The following is a 16,424-nucleotide window of genomic DNA, read 5'->3' as shown; positions in this document are numbered from 1 at the left end:
AACCCGGGTGCTTAAAAACCCTTGCGAACCCTACAGCTTTTACTTAAGTAGCTCCTGTAAAACAGATGTTCTCCGAAATAAGAGAGCTGGAGCAGACAGGCCCGTCGGGCCGACTTGGGGTACAGCTCAGGTGGGGGCAGCCGCCTGGTCCCGAGCGGAAGGTGCCTGCATTCTGCAGGTGCGGTGATTGTTATCTCGCACCGCCCCGGCTCCCGAGAGGGCGGGACTCGCGGCGTTGCAGAGTGTGGGACTTGACCCCTGAAGCCCGAGTCTAAACGTATTCCACGCAGCAGACATTTATCTGGCTGGGTGCCCACACCTGGCCCGGGGGAGGGGAAACAGCTTCTAGAGGAACCGCAGAGAGGAGAGGAGCCCCTCGTTTGGGACGCCAGAGGGCCGGTCCCGCTAGGCTCTGTACGACTGCTTTCCCGTGATTGCTTTCATCACCTGTCCATCATCCCAGTGCCCTATTTCTATTGGCTCAACCGTCTGCCACTCGGTTCCGCCGCGCTGATCCCCATTGGCCCCTCTCCGGCCGAGGCCCCGCCCCACGAGCTGGGCATGGGGAGTAGGGCGCCGAGGAGAGAGAGCGGGGCGCTAGCTCTGGGCTGGGGGGAGGCGGTGGCGGAGAAGGAGGAGGAGAAGAAGGAGGAGCTGGACCAGCAGGAGGCAGCGGCCGCGACCGGGCTGGGGTGATGGTGCAGGTGCCCGGGGCCCGCGCGGAGCTGCCCGGCTGAGGGGCGCCTGGTCCCGGGTCCGCAGCGCCGCCGCGTCTTTCCCGGCGGCGGGCGGGCGGGCGGGAAGATGCTGAGCAGGTTGATGAGCGGCAGCAGCAGGAGCCTGGAGCGCGAGTACAGCTGCACCGTGCGGCTGCTGGACGACAGCGAGTACACCTGCACCATCCAGGTCAGTGCCGCGCCGCCCTGCCCGCGGGACCCCCGCGGCCCCGAGTCTGGCTAACTTGGCCCGCGGCCGTCTCCCGGGGTCGCTGCAGACCCCAGTGCTTTGTCCGTCCCTGGCTGCGGCGGCCGGCCCGGGTGCAGAGCGCCTCCGCCCGAGACCCGGTCCGGGGCGGGGTATCGGGCGCTCGGCGCAGCTGCGGTGAGAGTCCCTCCGTCCCGGACCCTCAGCTCGCTCCCTGCCCTCTCCCAGGGTGAGGGCGCCCCATCCTGGCTCCTCGAGCCTGCCGGGGTGGGGAGCATCTTCCGCGGGCGTCCGGAGGGAGGCGGGCAGGGCGGGAGGCTCCTATCCCGGCCGTCCCGTCGGGGGGCGCAGGCTTTGGCTCTCTGGCCAGGCAAGGACCGCTGGCCGGCGTTTCTTATCTATCTTTGGTTAGGAGATAATGCTGTATGTCATAATCACCCGCCCCCCCCTCCCCACCCCGGCATTTGTGAGTCAGAGCTCTCAGAAGGTAAAAGTGAACGCGCAGCCCATGCAGAGTGGCCTATGGAAGGGAGACCAGCCCTCTGGGTTCCTGAGATTAGGCCCCCCTCCCGCCTTTCGCTCCCCAGATCTCATTGTGTTGGGCAGTTTTGAGGGGGGCGTGAGGTAAAGATTTAGCAACAAGTACCAGAGGTTTGAGGGTTGACCGTGGCGAGAAAGAATCGGTGACTTATAAAAAACGCCAACAATACGTTAATGCTTCGCAGCATTTCTTCAGAACCTGGTATTTTGGAAGGGATTTTTACAACCTCTTGCTTATGTTTTTTCACTACTGCCGTGTGGCACGTCTGGAGTAGTAGTCTTTCCCAGGAATGCAGTCACAGTCCTCTCTCCTCCTCTGTAAAGTCAGAGATAGGAACATTGACAATGCTCCGGTGTTCAGTTCAGCTCCCGAAGGATCCTGCGCTCGCTGCCGGAAACTGCTCTTTCTGGAGAAGCAAATAGAGTTGGACCCGGAGGGGTCTCACCTGATCCCTTGCCTTTGCAGCAAGAAACCAGAGGGGGCTTCTCGCCTCAGATGTGGCAGACAAAAACTGTCGGCCTCTGGTCCTACCCTCTTTGTCTCCCGTCCCCCCACCCCCATTTATTTTTTTGCTGACAATGCTCAATAGCGGAAAACAGCGGTGTGTGAGAAAGACGCTGGGTAGTGGATGAGAGCGGCTGCCCTCTGCTGACTCCGTGCTCATTTCAGCCTTCTCTCCACTTTCCCTTTTCTCCCACTCCCCAAACCAGCTCTGGGTATAAGTGCGGACTGCTGCCAAAGATCCAGGAGGGCAGAGAAAGGGAACAAAATCTCTTTTTTAAGGCCACTTAAATACACATTAAGCAGTCATAAAGACGCTAGCCATCAAATGAAAGGATTTTTGTAGTTGAATATGATAGATGTTCTGTTATTATTTCCTTACTGAATGAGTGGCATGCTACTTTTTGTTTCTATTGTATCTTTATGTGTCGTGTACAGTTCTTTTTTGTTTTTCGGTGGCGGAGGAGAAGGCATTGACTTGACGTATTCACCATTTGAATACATTGTCTAGAGCTTTTAAAGTTTTTAGTCTTTCGTTTTAAAATTTAAAGCATTTACATGATAGCATATCAACGGCAGTGTGAGACTTAGACTTTGTGAGTCCTAAAAATACTTCGGGGTATATGGTGAAATAAAATTTCTGGGGCAGGTCATTAACTTTTGCCAAGGTATAGAGTACAAATGAAACGCAATTCACATCACCACTCCGCTAGTGGCAATCTTGTGATTTTAAGATATCACAATAAGACAACTAGTTATTTTTCCCAGTTGGTGGAACGTCTGAAGTTGGTTGATTGGTAGTATAGTTGTGGGTAATTTTTATTACCATTGAGAAAAATAATATTTTTCAGTCAAGCAGGACTTCCTGGGTTTATGCTTGTTATATCTTGCTATGGTTGTGTTTATTTTCCTGCTGGTCTTATTTTACATTATTACAATTTAATGTGTTATAAAAATTTAGGCCACATAAGAAAAATAAGCTTGGTGTAACATGCCTATACTGTAGTGAGTGTCCACTGTCTAGACATGTTAATGATAGTGCATTGTGATTCTTTAGTAAAATTAAAAAACACAGGAATTCTGAAGTTTATGTAATATTGTCAGTCTTTGGCATCACTACTGTGGATTGCTTTTGTTTTTACCCAATGTGAGGAAAGGTTAAAAAAAAAAAGGATCTTATGTGAAATTAATATTTTGTGCAGATAGCTTTTTTGAGCTTTTAGAGATTGAGCTTTTCTTAGCAACTTTCTCCCTCTTGTACATTTCTGTAGTGTGTGTGTTTGTGTTTGTGCATGCGCTTATTTGTCAAACATTGGACATAGAGTCTTTTAAATCAGTATGGAAAGAAACTTGAGCTACTTGCTAGGTTAAAGCAATATTCCTAACATTTTAGGAATTGCTGTGCAGCATATTTTAAAAAAATTTTGGTGGTAATTTGGAATCATTTTCCTTAAAGCACTGTTTGCCATATTTTTCTTTAAATAAGGTATATATTTTAGAAAGATTTCAGTACTTGAGATAATCAGAGAACACTTAGGAGATTAGAGAGTCAGAAATGTATCCCTGGGTTAGAGCCATAATAACCACATTTAGTAAATTTCAGTTGTAGGAAATTCTGTCAAAGTATTGGTCTTGTCTTTCATATTGCACCAGTTGTACTGCTCTGGCATTTAGAATGTGATTATTAAGGTAAGGAAAATGCCTTATATCCTCTCAATGAAGGTTGCCACAGTTACCAGACTATTCTTTTATTCTTTCTGATATGCAAATGTATTTGTAGATCATGAGAAATGAAAGTATACATAGGAGGGTTGTAATATAATTGCTCCCCTGTGAAGAACATTGTTAACAGCTCCCTGCCAGTTTTGAAGGTCATTGCCTCATAAATGCAGATCTGGTCCATATTTTTCACACATCTGTTTCATTTATGATTATCTACATTTATCTACCACATTTATTACCCTACTTTGTTATTTTATTTGGGAGCAAATAGGAAGAATGAAAAGGCTACCTAATATCTTTGAACTCAGTATATCAAATGGAATCATTTAAATCCTTAAACATGTAATATCCTAATAGATTTTTAACTGTCTTTTGAGTTATAATAGTTTATAAAATATGAAGAATATATATTACAGAAGTGCCAGTAGAAATACGTACCAAAAATACATATTTTCAAGTCAGAAATATTAATCACTTTTTTCTGATTACTGAAAAGTAAAGCTGCCCCAGAAATGAATTTGATTTTACTGGGAACACATTAAAATAACAACTGACCAAGCAGCTAGCTTAAATTTGTTTTTGCAGTTAAAGGAGGTACTACCAGAAGTAAAATGCCTGTGTACAGAAACCGTTCTATAGCGCCTCAGCCATTCAGTAACTGTGGGACCTAGGGTAAGGGAGGGAATATTGGGGGAGAGAACAAATGTATTGAGCCCTGTACTTGCCAGGTGCCCCGCCTGTGCTATTTTCTCACTAAACTCACAACAGCATATGGATTCATTATACACCCATTGTACCAGCTGAAGAAAGTAAGATTGTGGATGGGTGGGAGAGCTGATGTTTCTTGAATGGCCAACTCTACTATGCTTTCTGCGAGGTGTTTAGGTGTTTTGCTTATACCTTACATCAGCTATTTGAGAAGTAGGTGGTAGTACCTTCATTTCACAGATGAAAGGCTTGGATGAAGGAACTTGCTCAAAGCTAGTAGGTGGCTATACTATATGTAAACCTTGGTCATTTTGTCTCTAAATCCCATCTTTGTTCTCTCGCCATTCTTTCTGACTCCCTAAGTTATTTCACCTGTCTGTAACCATAATTTCCTCATCTGTAAAATGGCAATAATACTTATTTCACAGTAAAGAAAAAATTATTTGGTAATGTCATCACAAATAATAACATTTAAACAGACTAACATACATTGTGCCTTTTTCTATCAAATCAAAAATAGGATTGAGAAATTTTTTTTTTGAAAATAAACATTAAGTCTCCTCAAAATGATTTTTAAAAAAGATTTTATTTGAGAGTGAGTGTATGTGAGTGTGGGGGAGGGGCAAAGGGAGAGGGAGAGGGAGAGAACCTTAAGCAGACTCCCTGCTGAGCACAGAGCCAGCTCCGGGCTCCATCCCTTGACCCTGAAATCATGACTGGATCAGAAACCAAGAGCGGGCACCTAACTAACTGAGCCACCAGGTGCCCCTCCTTAAAAATTTCTGATTGGCTCAGGTCATGATCTCAGGGTCCTGGGATCAAGTCCCCTTACGCTCCCTGCTCAGTGGGGAGTCTGCTTCTCCCTCTTTCTCTGCCCCTCCCTCCCACTCATGCTTTCTCTCTCAAATAAATAAAATCTTTAAAAAAGTGATCTCTGATTAACCTCAGTGAAATCGTAAAATTCAAGGCTGAAACAACTGGATTCTGTAGTAGAACTCTTCTCTAAAATTCAAGAGTTCAGGCGGCACTTGGGTGGCTCAGTGGGTTAAGCATCTGCCTTCAGCTCAGGTCATGATCCCAGGGTCCTGGGATCCAACCCTACATTGGGCTCCCTGCTCAAGGCGGAGCCTGCTTCTCCCTCTCCCTCTGTCCTCTCCCCACTCATTCTCTATCTCAGATAAATAAATAAAATCTTTAAAAAAATAAAATTCAAGAGTTCAGGTTTGCTTTCCTTTGATCCTACCAAGTCTTTGGCTTTAGAGGGCTATTTGTTTCAAGGACCTACAGTGATTTGTCTTTTCTAAGAACTTCTACTTTATATTTGGTAAGCGAAATCCTTGCTTTCATTAATGCAAAAGGGATGTTGTTAGAGAATTAAGGTAATTGTATTCACAGAAAAACACAAAGCTGTTGTATTTTCATGAATATTGGTTCTTTTAAAAACTTTGTTTTAAAAAGCAATTATGGTGTCTCAGAATCTGTTAAAACAACAAGTCAGACTCTAATTCTTGAAACTAAGTTCCAAAATTAGCCTTTTAGAATCCTGAAAGCACTTGTACTCTATTTCTTAATTTGTATATATAAAATGTTCATTGTATAAAACTAAGGCAGATCAACCTTTTAGGACAGAGGGTAAATTCTAGATGTGTATTTATGCTCTCATTCTTTCTCTTTTTGAAAAAGTTTGATTTAAGGAAGTGTCAGTGGCATCCAAGAGAAACCTAGAAGCATTCACCACAGCAGATTTTACTCAAGGGTATTTGTATGAATTTGCATTCTATTAAGTGCTTGGAATGAATATGCTGGATGAGGCAATTCAACATAGTGTATAATAAAAGAGCATGTGGGTTTTGAGTCCTCTGTTACATTGCCCAGAGACTTGTTGGTGATGTCTATGCTAGCATTAATATTCACTCTTAAAAAAAAAGATAAAATCAGACAACCTGAAGACCAAAAAAATAGTCATTTTTGTTATACATTTGCAGTGGTTTATATATAGGCATTAAAAATGTGCAACCCAAAATAAGCAAGGCTTTAGTCTAGTTAGATACTATAATCACTATGGTAAAATATTTTGGATTATTTTAATACCTATTTTCTGGTAGATTATACTTTAGAATTTTTGAAGGAGTAAGAGGAAACTATAAATTTTAAACCCTAGGAATTATACCACAGTGCCTTATGTGGTTGTAGTTCAATAAATATTTGTTCTGATTTGTTTGTGCTCCATGATGGCTGTGTTAACTCCAACACTTAAAAATTTCTTGTGCCTCACAACAATAAACATTTTCTAACAACTGTATAAGGCTTTTTATAGTTTCAACCCATCCGATTCCAAACCACTTTGCTCTGCAGCCCCTCTCCCTGGTGAGAAGTATGGTATGTAAATGTATTTTATGGAGCCTTTGAGGTCTCTGATAACTTTCTGCAATTATTCTTTGTTGAATTAGTGGAGCTGCGGTCTAGAGCTTCTTGATTTTTTTTGGTTTGTCTCTTAGGATTTCAGGCCTTTCAGGTCTCCCCTCCTCCCATCTCCACAAGTTTAGAAGGCTTAAATCCAGTGAATACTGTGTAGTGCAGTGCTTCACGGGGTGTTGGAAGTCTGGCAGAATTAGGATATTGAGCATAGGGCTCACCACAGCCATAGAAACTTCCTTCATTCCTTTCCCCTAAGTCAGTGCCACAGAAAACCTCCTCCCAGCCTCATTTTCTAGCTTCTTGCCCCAACGGAAAGAGAACCATGCTTCCCAACCGGTTCCTAATTATGTCCATTTTAAGCTGAATTCAATCTTCTGATAGCCTCATGTGTAACATTCTGACTCTGCAGACCCTGTTTCCTGGAGCAGCCTCCTGTGGGTCACTCTTCCTCAGCCGGTGTCTCACCAGAGCTGGTACAACAGATGTGAATCTCATGGAGGATTGGCAGCAACCTTATAGCTTCTATATCTTGCCCACGTGGTGCTCAGGGAGGAGGATGCTGTGCTCCTGGAGGCAGGTGGTAGTCGTTGCCCCTGTCTTCCTGCATGATACTTGGGGGGCTGAGGCCAACCACCTGAATGCTTCTGTCATGCAGCTGAGAACTTTGAAGAGTACTAAAGCATCTCCATGCCTATGTTGCAGAGTGAGTGCTGTTTCCCTAAGAGAGCAAAACATCTTGTTGTATGTTCATTCTAGCCGTGGAAGCAGACTTTCCATTCCTTTAAGACCCTAGATCTGGGCGGCCAATACAACTTTTTGAACTTGTACAAACATTTTAAATATTAGCAGAGCCGAAGCTAGAGTAGGGAAACCAGTTTCTGTTGGAGGCTAACCCTTAGATTTAAATTGTGGACCTCTTGCCACCCAAGGCCACCATGCCATCCTCATTGTTGTCAATATTTTGTGCAAGATCCTCTGTATTGGTCTTTCACCAACTGTAAGGGCTGTACTATTTCTGAGGATGGTGTTTTACTTTTGTAGTCTTCCCAGGCTAATGGTATCATATCTTAGACTTGGGAAGCAGGAACTTATAAAGACTCTTCAGGTCCAAATTCTTCAGGCTTTTGCTTGCTACTGTCATACTAAACACCAACTTGTGTGAATCCAGTCCTCTAAGGAGATCCTTCCGTGCCATGCTCATACAGGCAAAATAATTGGGCCACATGCTTGGCAACCACTGAGTTTGTGTACAATAGCCCCATTCATTTGTCTACAGAAAACACCCCTTTGACACTGATTATAGCTTTCATTCCCCCTCCTCTACTTCTGACTCCTTGCATTACCATGACCTCATCTGCTGGTCCGTATTTAGAGATGCCTTGGACCTTACAGAAATGCTTTAGGACTCATTCCTATATGTTAAGGATCATTTCAAAGCCTTAGACAACCTCTGCGCACCAAGGGAAACCGTTCTAGATCAGGACCAAACCTAGCTATTTTTATGCCTTGTTTGAGCCATCTTACTGTGTCACAACTCAGGGAGCTTTTTTCCCTTTGTAGAAATTGTGAACCTCATTAAAAAGAAGAATGGGCTAGGGGATGAGTTAAAGCAATGATTCTCAAAGTGTGTTTCCTGGGTGATCAGCATCAGTTTCACCTGGGCACTTGTTACAAATGCAAGTTTTTGGCCTCACTGCAGAACTAGTGAATCAGAAATGTGGGGGAGGGGAGCTCAGCAGTCTGTTTTAACAAGTCTGCCAGGTAACTCTTATGCTTTTTCAGGTTTGAGAATCACTAGTACTGGGTCACACAGATATTTAATAGGTAAAAGTGATGCATTACGTTGACTGAGTATAAAAAGTGAGGGAGAAGAAGAAGCCAAGAGTGAATTTCATATTTCTAACTTTTATTTCTGAATGGCCTTAACTGATTCTCTACCCTTGTAAGGTAAAAGTTAGGTTATTTGCAGATATGCACAGTTTTCAAGTGGGCAGGATTCTAAAGATTCTACAACAGGTCATCATTCCAATTTGATGCTCTTATGCTTATTGGTTTTATTTTGTCTTCCCTGACCTAGAAAGAAAATGATTATTTTATATTTCTATACTGTTTTTCAAAGAAATCGTCTCCACAACTTAAAGCACTGGGGGTGTAGGAAGGCCCCTGTTTGCAAACATGTAAATAGCAAAAAATAAATGCCATGGAATTCAGTGCTAAGACAGGGTGGTATGCTGTGGCAGTGCAAATATGGGGGACTTAAAATTACTAAAGATTTCTCAAAGGAGGTGAGATTTGAACTAGGCCATGAAAGATTGCCAAAAGTAGAAAATGGGCTGTGGGGATGGGTAAAGGGCATTCCAGGCTGAGGTAACAGCAGGCTACTTCAAGGTAGGAAAGCTAAAAATGTAAAGCCAAATATATTTTGTCTTTCCTTTACTATGTTTATCTGACTTACTCTGGTACAGTTGAGTCAAATAACAGAATCTACTTGCTTAGGAAAGATTGCTGTCAGCAAATTTCAGTCATTCTTGACATGCTTAGAAGAGTTTGTCTAACCTAAAAATAAACACAAAGCTGGTGTTGAATTAAATCTAACTCCAAAAGTGTACAACACAAATTAAGAGTCTTCACAAAGCAATAGCATCATATAAGGAAGGGGTAGATTCATGTATCAGTTTTAATTCTGTGGCTGCAGTAACTATGCATATGAATTTTGTTTCCAAGGGACCTCTGGCATAGGGCTTATTTGTCTACACTAAAAAAGAAAGTATCAAATCCCAACATTCAGCTGATGTTTGAAAATCCTTTGGCTGATACAGTGCAGCCTAAATGGTGCATTGACAGTTAAGAAATGTGGAGTGGAGCCCTAAAAGGCACAATTCTGCACCTCTGTTCCTAGACCTAAGTGGTCACCAAAATCACTTTTCTAGAGGATGGTGGAATGCTTCCCTGGATTCCCCAGTGAACCCCTGCCTGCCAGCTCTGAAGTTCCCAGCCCCACACGGGGTGCACTTTGAGCACTCCACACAATGCCAGGCTAGAGCTTTGGGGATGGGAACCTCCAGGAAAGTGCTGTTTGGCATTTGGGCAATCAATGTTCGGCAGAATGCCAATGCTAATAGGTTATTTTGCTCTGGAAGAGGAGAAAAAGAAGGGATGGTTTAAAGACTGATGAATAGGGGAATGACTGACAATACAGGCACTCCACTTTGTTGGAGAGATTAAGGAGGCTTGCTGTGAAGTGGTATTATGGGAGCCAGATAAATTAGCAAAGGCCCACAGGCCCAAGACCTGAAAGAAATAGTGGTACATCAAAACAGCATGCCCCAGGGCACACTCAAATGTCTGGCCACTTTCACTGAATTTGTAGTAGGAAAAAGCCAAATCATTTGGAACCCTCATAGTCTGGTAGTCCATTCAGGCACTCCATAGTCAGGCAAATTACCCCTAGCCTCCAGGCAGGTGCAAAGCCTTATTTCCATATTGCCTGATTTAACTCAGGGACCTCTAGGCTGGGCCTTAGCCTATTTTTGAGGAGACCCAAGTGGAAGAGTTGGCTTCACAAGTACCAAAGGATTCCATATACTCTACGCAGGAGATGCCACTAAAACTATTGTTTTATCAGACATGAGCCAAGCAGGTAAGAACATTGATCACAACACAGGGAAGCAGAATTAATTCATCTAAGGGTCTCAGGTACTTCTAGGGGATGATTTAGGTTGACGAAAACATCCAACCTGCCCTCTTTCAGATTTTCACCTCTAGAAAAATCCAGAATCCTCCAGAGTTATTGTGGAATTGGAGGTTTGTAGGTTAGAAGGATCCCATGGACCAGCAGTGATGCCTGGGATGTTGTAAGACATGTAGAGCCTGCAATTTCACAGTACACTCTCATCCCTGCAACAAAATAAGCCATCAGCTCTTTGGGAGGCCACTCAGAAGAAATTTGGCTGTTGAGAGATGAAAATCTGATCAAAACATAAGGTAGTCTAGTACTACAGTACAACTTAATCTACATTTAGCTTCAGATTCTAACATGTGAAATAGGTTTTTGTTTTGTTTTGTTTTGTTTTTTAACAGGAGTTGGCTTGGTGTAGCTTCAGGACATAAGATACTGAACCAACCATTGAAGTGTCAGATTTTATAAGCAGCATAGCTGATCTGAAAAATCAATACTGACTTTGCTTATTTTTAAATATACCTTGGATAATTTAGATAAGCTTATTCAAATGAGTACCCACAATACTGAAAGCACGTCTAAGAATTGTTTTCTAATAATTTGTATGGCAGAAGAGAACACATTTCTCATATTTCAGTTTTTGATATTGGGTACAGTAGACTGATTATTTTTAATAGATATAATGATAGTATATTGTCTTGCTGGAAGTTAGATCTTTTACTATGTCATTATCAAATATTATGGAGTATTCCTACTAAGAATATATCTCACATAAAATATCTTTAGTTTCTGGTTGAAAGAAAATAATAAGAAAAGGAAAACTTTCTCTTCATTTCCTGAATTCTACAGTTTTATTTCCTACTGTCATTACACCATAGCTCTTTTGTCCATCTCTTATGATCTCCTTTGTTTCATGCTAATTTATACTTAGGGCCACTTATTTAATACCATCTATCACCATTTCTTTTTTTTCCTTTTTTAAAAAATATTTATTTGAGGGAGAGAGAGAGAGAGAGCGAGCACAGGAGTGGGAGGGGGGAGGAGCAGAGGGAGAGGGACAAGCAGACTCTGCACTCGGTGCAGAGCCCAATGTGGGGCTTGATCCCATGACTCTGAGATCATGACCTGAGCCAAAATGAAGAGTTGGAGGCTCAACCAACTGAGCCACCCAAGCGACCCTTTTCCATTTTTTTTTAAAGCAAGCTCTCTGCCCAATGAGGGGCTCGAACTCATGACCCCAAGATCAAGAGTTGCATGCTCCACTGACTGAGCCAGCCAGATGTTCCCTCTTACCACTATTTCTAATTGCCATCACTACTAAGTTACACCTTTGCTTATGGTCAAATTCTTTGTGTGGTGGCCACGCCTTCTGTTGGTAGTGGTGGGAGGTGTTAAAAAAAGGTGCAATTAAAATGTGTGTAAATATACACTGAAGCATAATGTGATCCGTATCCTTTCATTTAATTATTTAACACAATAGTGTATATTTTAATCAGCTGGAATTTGAAACTATATACGCAAATGAAAATCTGTATTATATAAAGTGATATCTTGGGGCTGCACTGAGTATTATATGTTTAGAGTTTTTATTAACTTTTTTACAATTATTTCTTAGTAGATAAACAGACTCAGTGAGGCTCTTCCTGTACTGTAAGTTCAGGTCAGTATTTGGGGATGGTCCGCACAGTGGGGGCAATTCCCATGATCAGGAGAGTCTTTACTGTGGACAGTTGAAGTTGGTGAAATTGTAGGGAGAGTGGAAATAATTGATAAAGAGAGAAATAAAAGATCAAAACCAGAGAAAACATTGGGATGGAGCAAGATGAGCCCTAAGCCTAAATACATGATCAAAATCTAGAGGGAGAATCTGGAGAAGCAGGTTGTGAAATGAAAGAATATTGGAGGTCTTTTTCATTGTTGCTGCTGTGTGATAGGAGAGGCTTAATGGTTTAAAGGAGCTCTCTGAGGTTGGCTCCCATGTGGAGGTAAAATTTTTAAATACTCAATAATTGGGGCTCCTGGCTGGCTTAGTCAGTGGAGCATGTGACTCTTGATCTCGGCGGTCTTGAGTTAGAGCCCTATGTTGGGCCTAGAGCTTAGTTAAAAAATAAAATAAAAAAAATACTCAATAATCAATGAGTCACAGTGACTAATACCTCACTGACCAAGATTCTGCTAGAACACACTGGAATTGAGTCTGGGGCCCTCTGCTGGGTCAGACTCTATTTAGTGTTGAATCATGGGAGGTGGGGTTCAGAGTGGTCCCAGGAAGAGGGCGGGGCCTCTTAGGGCAGTGGCTATTGGCCAACTGGTAGGGAAATGTTTCTATCTATCTATATCTATCTATCTGTATTTCAGTATTTTAATGACTAGTGGGGTCTTATTGGAGCAGGCCATCCTAAATCCTCTCCTCATTCTGTCAGGTGGGATGAGATGGGAAGCCACAAGAGCTCAGGTGTTGTTGAGGTATGATAGGGATCTTGCTAAATTCAGTCTTCCTCTTCTGACTGTAGTCTCTGTGATGGTAGGAATCAGAGCCTCCTACATCTGTCTTCTCTGGTTCTCCATTTGTTGCTTGCCAGATACAGTGTCCAAATGGTCTAGGTTTTACCTTCCTGTGGGGGTGGTAGGCTTCACATGCTTCCAAAATGCAACTTCGATCATTTTCTTTTTTTAAAACCCTTCAAGATTCTCCCTTTATCTGCTAGATAACAGCCTTTTAGCACATCATAGATGTCCTTCCATTACCTTTGCTGCCTTTCTTTTGAGACTTGTCTCCTGTCATCCTCCGTATGTATTTTATTCCACTTTGTAGATCATCAGTGTCTCATCACCTTATTCCAAGGTAAACTCCCTCCCCAGTGTTGATGGGCTGTGCTTTGGGGAACCTTATTATAGCATTTACCATACTCACTTGTAAATATTTACTCACATGTCTGCCTCTCACTAGACAACTATTTGAAGGGCAGGGATTGCATCTTTGTACAGTTAGTATCTAAGGTCTCACCTAGGGGCTCAATAAATATTAATTGTAGATGTGCATGAGTGATAAAGAGGATTATTAATAATGCAAATGTAAAGTTACCTCTGACTTGAGCTAAATAGATTTAAAAAATGAACACCAGATTTTCTGGTCTTTAGAGTGATATTATGGTACTTTAGAAAGTGGTTAATTAGTGATGGTGGTTGCACAGTTCTAGGATTATACTAAAACCCACTGCATTGTACCCTTTAAAACAGTAATCTGGGGGTGCCTGGCTGGCTCAGTTGGTAGAGCATGTGACTGTTGATCTCAGAGTTGGGAGTTCGAGCCTCACATTTGGTGTAGAGATTATTTAAAAAATAAAATCAATTTTTTTAAAAAGGTAATCTTATGATATGAATTATATCTTAATTCACATGTCAATTTCCTGGTTTTGATAGTATACCATAAGTTACCGTTGGGGGAAGTTACCCTTGGGGGAAGCTGTTTTTAGAACTTCTTGTGAGTCTATAATTATAAAATTTTATTTTATTTTTTAACATATTTTTTTAAAGATTTTATTTATTTATTTGAGAGAGAGAATGAGATAGAGCACGAGAGGGGGGAGTCAGAGGGAGAAGCAGACTCCCTGCTGAGCAGGGAGCTCCATGCGGGACTCGATCCCGGGACTCCAGGATCATGACCTGAGCCGAAGGCAGTCGCCTGACCAACTGAGCCACCCAGCCTCCCTAATTATAAAATTTTAAAATGGTGATAAAATTAGTTTTCCTGAGCGAATATGTTTATTATTTAGTTAGGATCTATGGTTCAGAATGACTATAGGAAGTTTTCTCACTGATTAGGCTCCAGTTAACTTTCAAAATTATGTAGGATTATTTATAAGTAGATAAATTTTGACAGAAGATACTTGAAAATAAAGTCAATTCTATTCTAATAAAGAGGTAGGATAAGAGTTTAAAAATAGTATCTTGGTAGTTTTTTTTTTGCATCTCTTTTTTCTGTGATTCTCTGTTCCTCTCGTAAGGTTTCTCTAACATAATTAATTACAATTAAAATGAATGTACTGACAAATTAGGCATATCATAACATGCCATTGTTATGTTTTAGAGAGTTATTTGGTGAATGTCCATATTACATATTTTAATATGTTAATTGAGCCACTTAAAAATTTATTGAGTACTTACTGTGTTTTGGGCTCTGTGATAAGCACTTTATGTACATCCTTCATTTAATCCTACCTGTTTAATGGAAAATATTATTGTTTCTAATTCCAGATGAGTACAATAAGGCTTAGAGATGTTAAATAATTTGTCCAATGTCACACAGCTAGTTTGTGGGGGAGCTGGGATTCGAACTCTGTATGACCTCATTGTTGTTCTTACTCATGGTTCTCTGATGAAGTGGGCAGTATAGTCCAAAGGGGAGAACATCGACTTGGTGGAGTCAGGAGACTTGTGTTCAATGCCTGACTCTCTTGACTGATTAACTTTGGGGCATTGAGCAGGTAATTTAACCTTTCATCTGCAAAATGAGGAGACTCAAAAAGAAGACCCCTCCAGTCTCTTTCAGCATAAACATCCTACAGATCCCAAGAAATTTGTCCATGGCTCAGTAGTGTTTTCCTTTGTGTTCCCTCTGTGAAGGATATTCTTTACAAACGCAAATATTCCTTTTAAAGAAAGAGATGTCAAGGCAGATCTTTGTGATTGCTTCAGTCTGTGTTTTGTCCCTTAGTTTTGCAAAATACAAAATAGAGCTTTACCTACTCGTTCAACACAGATCAGATTCTGGGGGATTGACTCATGCTGATCAAAAATAAGATTTTTTTTTTTTTGTAATTTAGAATCTCTGTTAATTATAGTGGGATAGTGAATACTAGTTTCTTTTTTTTTTTAAGATTTATTTATTTATTTGACAGAGAGAGACACAGTGAGAGAGGGAACACAAGCAGGGGGAGTGGGAGTGGGAGAGGGAGAAGCAGACTTCCCGCGGAGCAGGGAGCCCAATGTGGGGCTGGATCCCAGGACCCTGGGATCATGACCTGAGCCGAAGGCAGACGCTTAACGACTGAGCCACCCAGGCACCCCAAGATTTTATTTATTTATTTGAGAGAGAGCAGGAGAGAGAGAACACGAGCTGGGGGTTGGCGAGTTTGGGAGAGGGAGAAGCAAACAAAGCAGACTCCCCGGTGAGCAGGGAGCCCGAGATGGGGCTTCATCCCAGGACTCCAGGATCATGACCTGAGCCAAAGGCAGATGATTAACCAACTGAGCCACCCAGGTGCCCCTTGAAAGCTGTTTTGGAAGGCAAATGGTTTTGAGGGGTATTCTTCTAGGTTGTGTAAAAGTCTTATAAGCTATGTCTGTTTCATAGTACAGGGCTAGTAATTATGTATCTACAAGAATCAGTTTTTCCATCTTCCTCTATTAGTACTTTGTAAGTGCTGATGAAGTCTTCCCTTTAGCCCTTCCCCGACTTCATGCAGATTATCGTATATATGTTAATAATACAATTTTAATTTTTCTTCTTTTTAAAGGTATGTCCCAGTCTGGGCGCCTGGGTGGCTCAGTTGGTTAAGCGACTGCCTTCGGCTCAGGTCATGATCCTGGAGTCCCGGGATCGAGTCCCACATCGGGCTCCCTGCTCGGCAGGGAGTCTGCTTCTCCCTCTGACCCTCTTCCCTCTCGTGCTATCTCTCATTCTCTCTCTCTCAAATAAATAAATAAAATTAAAAAAAAAAATAAAGGTATGTCCCAGTCTAGAGGGTACACTTTGATTACTTTGATTGCACTTGAGTGTTTCTCAAGACTACTTTATTTATTTTTATTTTTTTAAAGATTTTATTTTTTTAAAGATTTTATTTATTTATAAAGATGAGCTCCCTGCTCATCGGGCTCCCACTGCTTGTATTCCCTCTCTCACTGTGTCTCTCTCTGTCAAATAAATAA

General features: G+C 42.1%; 1 protein-coding gene across 9 annotated transcripts in view; it reads left to right on the top strand.

Moving 5' to 3' along the window:
• The first annotated feature begins 596 nt into the window (after positions 1–596).
• Positions 597–16,424, top strand: part of FRMD5 (FERM domain containing 5) — a 308,115-nt gene continuing 292,287 nt past the window's right edge. For 3 of the 9 annotated variants that reach the window (XM_027570575.2, XM_027570571.2, XM_027570573.2), the window contains exon 1: positions 602–906. In XM_027570575.2, coding sequence (XP_027426376.1) covers positions 805–906 — 102 coding nt within the window. In that variant the 5' untranslated portion in view covers positions 602–804. Of the gene's footprint in view, positions 907–16,424 lie in introns of all 9 variants that reach the window. The other 6 variants (XM_027570574.2, XM_027570572.2, XM_027570568.2 and 3 more) reach the window with 4 other exon arrangements.

Source organism: Zalophus californianus, chromosome 6, assembly GCF_009762305.2.
Source record: "Zalophus californianus isolate mZalCal1 chromosome 6, mZalCal1.pri.v2, whole genome shotgun sequence".
Classification (NCBI taxonomy): Eukaryota; Metazoa; Chordata; class Mammalia; order Carnivora; family Otariidae; genus Zalophus; species Zalophus californianus.
This window is presented reverse-complemented; position numbering and strand designations above follow the sequence as displayed.